Source organism: Cherax quadricarinatus, chromosome 48 (assembly GCF_038502225.1).
Source record: "Cherax quadricarinatus isolate ZL_2023a chromosome 48, ASM3850222v1, whole genome shotgun sequence".
Lineage (NCBI taxonomy): Eukaryota > Metazoa > Arthropoda > Malacostraca > Decapoda > Parastacidae > Cherax > Cherax quadricarinatus.
Window position 1 is genome coordinate 13,531,832 of NC_091339.1, and position 7,065 is coordinate 13,538,896.

The following is a 7,065-nucleotide window of genomic DNA, read 5'->3' on the forward strand; positions in this document are numbered from 1 at the left end:
CGTCCCTCTCAGATCCAACCATTCTCACTTGAAAAAGTTGTCCAAGGTGTTTTCTGTACCAAAATGCCATTGTGTCAAACACTGCAACACAATGGGTGACTACTGTGGCCAGTAGTCACCTCTTCCCCAGAGGGATGAACCACATACATTGCATAAATATCACGTTTGCCATAGAATTTATCCCAGTTGTCAATGAACAGAATTGCTATTTCCTTGAAGTGATCGTCGAACCAGCAGTTTTCACCAGATGTCCTAAACATCCAATCATTGCCTACTCGTCTTCTAGGGAAGCCGCTTTCCATTTGTGATGGCTAATGGCCTCGTCTTCGTTGCTGCTAACTATTTCTCTTCACAGTCAATAACCACTTCTCGTTATTACACACATCCTCTTTGAGAGGAAGAACCACCTCTTAACACCTTCAACTCAGACGAGTGTGTGTGTGTGTGTGTGTGTGTGTGTGTGTGTGTGTGTGTGTGTGTGTGTGTGTGTGTGTGTGTGTGTGCGCGCGTGTGTCTTTTCTGTTTCTTTGTGTTTACGTTTACGTGGTGTGAAAATATTGTATAATGAGATTTAACCTTGTTATTGGTAAGATGGCTCTACTATCAAAGGCGAGAGGATGGATAATCGTGTATGTAGTGGTGTGGGCGTGTACGCTGCCACCATCAATGGGATACCTATCGGAGGTGCTGAGAGTGGGCATTAATGCTCAGTTCTGCAACCAAGATGGAGCCACGCTGTTCTGTGACTATAAAGGCACTCGGAGGGTAAATATTAATGTCTTTTTATTGTTTTTTAGACAGTACATTTATGCTGACGAAGACACTTCTGAACTTCTGAAGACACTTCTGAAGGCACTTCTGAAGGCACTTCTGAAGACACTTCTGAAGACACTTCTGAAGACACTTCTGAAGACACTTCTGAAGACACTTCTGAAGACACTTCTGAAGACACTTCTGAAGACACTTCTGAAGACACTTCTGAAGACGCTTCTGAAGACGCTTCTGAAGACGCTTCTGAAGACGCTTCTGAAGACGCTTCTGAAGACGCTTCTGAAGACGCTTCTGAAGACGCTTCTGAAGACGCTTCTGAAGACGCTTCTGAAGACGCTTCTGAAGACGCTTCTGAAGACGCTTCTGAAGACGCTTCTGAAGACGCTTCTGAAGACGCTTCTGAAGATTCTTCTGAAGACGCTTCTGAAGACGCTTCTGAAGACGCTTCTGAAGACGCTTCTGAAGACGCTTCTGAAGACGCTTCTGAAGACGCTTCTGAAGACGCTTCTGAAGACGCTTCTGAAGACGCTTCTGAAGACGCTTCTGAAGACGCTTCTGAAGACGCTTCTGAAGACGCTTCTGAAGACGCTTCTGAAGACGCTTCTGAAGACGCTTCTGAAGACGCTTCTGAAGACGCTTCTGAAGACGCTTCTGAAGACGCTTCTGAAGACACTTCTGAAGACACTTCTGAAGACACTTCTGAAGACACTTCTGAAGACACTTCTGAAGACACTTCTGAAGACACTTCTGAAGACACTTGGGAATGTTGAAACGTTTCGTCACTTCAGAATATAAAAAGAACAGTATAAAATATGAAGGAGTCTGAAGTAATCAATCACTAAATGTTTTATCACAACTGATGTACCGTTTTGAGCTAATGAAGCTACTGGTTGGCTGAACATTTCCACAGTTAAGATTCTCGAGACTTAAACAAATATCTAATTTATGAAATTTCCGATTTTATAAACAATTCCTAATATTTATATTCTTTCTTTCAACAACGGCCGTATCCCACCAAGGCAGGGTGGCCCAAAAAAGGAAAACGAAAGTTTCTCTTTTTAAATTTAGTAATTTATACAAGAGAAGGGGCTACTAGCCCCTTGCCCCCGGCATTTTAGTCGCCTCTTACAACTCGCATGGCTTACGGAGGAAGAATTCTGTTCCACTTCCCAATGGAAATAAGAGGAAATAAACAAGAACAAGAACTAGAAAGAAAATAGAAGAAAACCCAGAGGGGTGTGTATATATGTGCTTGTACATTTATGTGTAGTGTGACCTAAGTGTAAGTAGAAGTAGCAAGACGTACCTGCAATCTTGCATATTTATGAGACAGAAAAAATGACACCAGCAATCCTACCATCATATAAAACAATTACAGGATTTCGTTTTACACTCACTCGGCAGGACGGTAGTACCTCCCTGGGCGGTTGCTGTCTACCAACCTACTACCTAGAATATTTATATTCATCATCATTATATTTAAGTTGATTTTCTTATTTTACAGTTTTGTTTTACGTTTGACTCGAAAAATATCTGCTAATTTTATTGCTTATTGTATACAAGAGAATCATTAATGTCGTAATCCATATAGGCGCAATAATTATATACAATATCATTATTTTATGCCAACAGTGACTTTCAGTTCAATACGGAGATGATCTGAGAGAACAGCAGATATGGAAATATTTTCCTCAGCCTGGAAGTCGATGTTAAGTACTTCAGTCTTGATGAATCTGAAGCATAGGAATGAAGATGGGCAGGAAACAAGCAATTCAGCTATAAGTTTGTGAGGTCAATATACAACTTTGCTAGTACTGACTTGTGTTCGGTGTGTTCTCTCTGACACTGAATTTCTTTGGAGGTGGTTATACAAAAATAAAGGCTTGAGTAACATTAACGCTTCTTCAAAAGTCTTCAAATTCTGCAACACTTCGAGAAGCAGATGAGGGCAAATTACTGATTCATACGGAGCTTTTCCTGCCTGACAAATTTATTGACCTTCAGTAAAAAATTGGATACAAACCATGATAAAGAATACCACACAAAAAGGCTGTTAAGAAAGGGGCAGCTTGTGATTTATGGGAAAAGGCTGTGATGGATCGAGACATGGCCAACCAATATAAGTAGCAGTGTGCGTTCATAATTGGGGTAGGGGGAAGTCATAGTGGGGACCATTCACGCGTGGCGTTCTACAGGAATTGGTTTTTGGGCCTATTGCTAAGAGTATCCATTAATGACCTTGTGGTTGAAAGGACATAAGGAGTAATTGGAAACTTCATTTAGCACAGTTTAGCCTCCACAACAATATTTGCTTCAAGTCTGTAGAATGTACTTTGTGGTAGCACAATATTTATTATCGGTAGGTGTGACTATAATGGTAAAGGAAATGATAATATAATTACGAAAATGGTATACAATACCGACAAGTAGATTAGTAAGACATGTTCAAACAAAGTGTTGCATTCTCATACTTCAACTTCACTTTGTTGTAGACTGTGAAAATTATTATTATTATTATTTGAGCAAATCACCTACAGGACGCTTACAGGACATCACGTGAATTATTACCTGCAAGTAATTTGGGTGAGGTAAATGGGACTTAGTCACAGTAGGTCACTGAACTGCAACTCCTTCGACTGCCCACTTCTTCACCACTCTTACAAAAAGCTAGACCTGACATTAAATTAATAATTATGAAATTAAAACCAGCTACTCCGGTAAAATTAAAATTATGTGGACTGGATGTTATTTTGGTTTACTTGCTGGGTACACAATAATATAACTATTAGTACAGTGCATATAATGCAATAGTGTTATTACAAAATAACTTTGTATTGCCACTTACCATTTAATTATTGTAGATGGATCACACCACAACACCTGCCTAACACCTAGACCCTACACTGGCCAGCTGAGATCTAAATGCAAGGGCTACTGGTGTACTTCCCTGTGAGTGATGTTCCCTTATCTTCCACCATTCACTCGTAATTCTTGAGATCCCGCAAATTTCCTGTTCCAATTCTTCACCAGGGGACTTAAACATGGGTTCCTATTACAAATTCAGGCCGAAACACCCCAAATTGGCCTCAGAAAACGCCGAATTACATTGCACCATGCAGTCCAGTATCCAAATAGCATCGTATTTTAATACGCAATTATATTATTTATATGTTTTACATTTAGAAAATTATGACAAAAATTTCCACACAGACAATGGAATCGAACTCTCCTCCAGCCTGAGGGACTGACCATCTCAAGGACCAGTTCAAGGCAGATTGACTGATCACGTTTTTACCTTGCCACATACTCTTGCTGTTTCCATATTTGTTCTCTGTGTTTGACTGAAGACGTCTTCGGCGTAAGCGAAAGGTTTAAATAATAATGATATCCAACTGCATCTCTTGTATCTTACTAAGCCAAATATAGCGAATCACTACAGTCGGCCCATTGGTCCAATTTGGGTAGAATTCGAGATGTAATATTTAACGTTGTGCCGTTAAAAGGAGTGGTGGTGGTAACTGAATTACCACTATTAACCGATGATGAATAAAACACCTTCCTAATACTTTGGTGCCTTTATTGCAGAAACATTCCGCCGCTCTCTTGAATAAATATACCAAGCTTTGGCACATGTCTTGCTCATTTACTTGTAGGTTTTCTTTACTATTAAACGATGTAAATCCCACATGGACGTAAAATCCAACATTTGCTAGAAATGTAATTTAGACAAAAAATGTGGGTTATGGCATTTTTTTGTGAAGACGTTTCGTTCACCAGGGGTTTTATCACCTGAATTCTGAAATAAAAATATCCCCGGTGGGCGAAACGCATTTACAGTAAAATGTCATTGTGTGTCTTGGTTACACTGCTTCCGAGATATATAAATTCTTTCTCTCTTTAATTTTAAGTTTATGTGGGGGTGTACCTGTTCACGGATGGAGACCTTCAGCCAGACAGTTTACTAAAATAACTATCTAATTATTGTATCTTTCGTAGATGGTTCATATGGATGAAGAGCTTGACTCATCGGTGCAGAAAGTCTTTGTGCACAACGCTGTGAAGCTGCAGCTGAGTGAGTCAGTGTGCATCAATGTTATGCTCAACAATGTGGCCGACGTGGTGGTTGTGAGAGGCGAGGGGCAGCCCTGTGAAGCTCACCTTGAACTCTTGGCCAGAAATTCAACCTTAGATAGACTGCCTAACCAGGTGCATTATGTTCACCTGGAGAATAGCATCTTCAACTCGCTAGCCACAGCCCTCAGCATCACTCAGCTCACTGTCATCAACTCAAGCATTAAAGTCCTCGACATCTCCAGCCCTCTGCAGAACGACGTCCCCGCTAAGTTCGAATCATCTAAAATAGACACACTCGAAAAACTGCATGTAGCAAATGGATCGGAACTCATACTCGACAAATCTTCTGTAGATATCGTTTCTTCACATGGATTAATTATTGAAGCTCGTGTAGTGCTCAGAGAATCGTCAATAAATGCATCCTTAGAAGAGAGTGTCGTCATGTATCCAGGAGCCACACTAAAACTTGACAGCTTTTCTGGACACCTGGCGGTTAAAGTCAAGTCTCAGGGACCCAACGGGAGACCACAGGTGACCCTACCTCCTTGTATAAGTATTCCAGATAAAAGTTACTGGGAAGAATTTATCACGTGTCTCATACTACTGATAATTGCTTTCGTTTTCATTGTAACTTTAATTTGTATCCTCAAAGGTAAATTGTCGCTTGGAGACTGGAAGGTGAAGGAAAGCAAGAAAAGCTCAAAAACAGACTTAGAATGTTCGTTGATTGATGGATTAATCAATACTTCAACCCAAGTAACTCTTGATGATATATCCGAAACATTTGCAATTATTCCAGTGAGAAATTTGGATGATATACATTCCAAGAATACAGAAATTTCAACATCGCTGCTAAGTGATAAATCACTGTGTGAAGAGGAACTCAACCAGTTTTATAGAAAGATCAACGATCTCGGAAATGGAGAAGCTAGCAACGTTACTCATGCACAGACTCAAGCCGATTATTATAAAACTAAGCATTGTGAAAATAGTAAATATAAAAATGCGAAAGAAAAGCCATTAACAGAAATCAAAGTAGCTGAAGATGAACATAAAAAGGCACAGGAAGAGAAGCACAAATATGAATATCTGGTAAAAATAAACACGGAAAAGAAAAAGATGAGAGAGCAAGCTGGTAAACACATAAAAAAATATGTACAGAAAATGCGTGAGAGCACTGAACAAGTACTGGATCTCTGGAACAAGACGATCGTCTCATTTGACTGGAACACATTTATGGTAGATCCCCAGGAATGGCTGACATTTTTTAAGTGTCAAATAAAGGAAAGGGAGCGCTGTCTGAAAGTCCAAACTGAACGAGAGAACTCTACTTATAAAACAAGTGAAAAGATACTGAATCAAAGCATTAGTGAGAAAAATGAGCAATTAAAACACAAGCTTGTTAGTGATATCAGTAGTATTAAGCGTGACTTTAATGAACGTAAAAAAGGAAAGACGGGAAATCTGAAAATTTTTAAAATAAAGACAGACACCTGTAAAATCAAACATGGTGTACGTAAGGAGGAGAATCTGAATGTCGAGTCTCAAAAACTTAAGGAGTCTCACGAAAATGCTCTGTTATCTCTCGATGAAAATTTTTTGCAGGAAATGCGACTTATCTTAGAGTCTATCTTGACTATGCATAGACTGATTGTCCTCTTTTCAATACACGTGAAAATTAAAAGGTGTTCGGAAAAGCCTGAGGGAGCATCAGCGGTCAGCAGTCAGAAACTGAAATTCAACCACTATTAAACTGATGCCGGCATTGTGAATTAGTTTTGATTAAATATATAAGATTATTTTTTTTTTATTTTCCACCGAAGTGGCTAGTTTGTTGTGCACCCCATATCCATCCTGTGGATGGTAGCGCAAGAGCATATGGATACACAAAAGGCCTAGGAGCTAGGCCGCAAAAGGGTTAACATGTGTACATTTGGATTTATATCTACAGTTCACTTATCTGTTACAAGCAAATTTAGGAAATATCTGGTATCTTATTTTCATTAATAAGATAACCTGACATATCACAGGTTATTATACTGTATCTCTATTTTCATCAAAAAGTGGATAATTAAGCACACAGTGGTCAAGACAGTGACCATATGCCTGACCAGATAATTTGCATTTGGTTTGATCATCTGTCTCTCCCCCAAACTGCCAGAAGTACTTGTAACCAAGCCTAAGCCTGGCCACTACAACATCAGTCAATCTGTTCACATT

The 7,065-nt window shown here is 39.5% G+C and overlaps 1 protein-coding gene across 11 annotated transcripts in view; it reads left to right on the forward strand.

Moving 5' to 3' along the window:
* LOC128696139 (uncharacterized) overlaps positions 1 to 6,644 on the forward strand; it is a 118,500-nt gene extending 111,856 nt beyond the window's left edge. For 9 of the 11 annotated variants that reach the window (XM_070094873.1, XM_070094872.1, XM_070094870.1 and 6 more), the window contains 2 exons: positions 592 to 765; positions 4,768 to 6,644. In XM_070094873.1, the coding sequence (XP_069950974.1) occupies positions 592 to 765; positions 4,768 to 6,597 (2,004 nt within the window). In that variant the 3' untranslated portion in view covers positions 6,598 to 6,644. The remainder of the gene's footprint in view (positions 1 to 591; positions 766 to 4,767) is intronic. The other 2 variants (XM_070094879.1, XM_070094880.1) reach the window with 1 other exon arrangement.
* Positions 6,645 to 7,065: the final 421 nt, after the last annotated feature.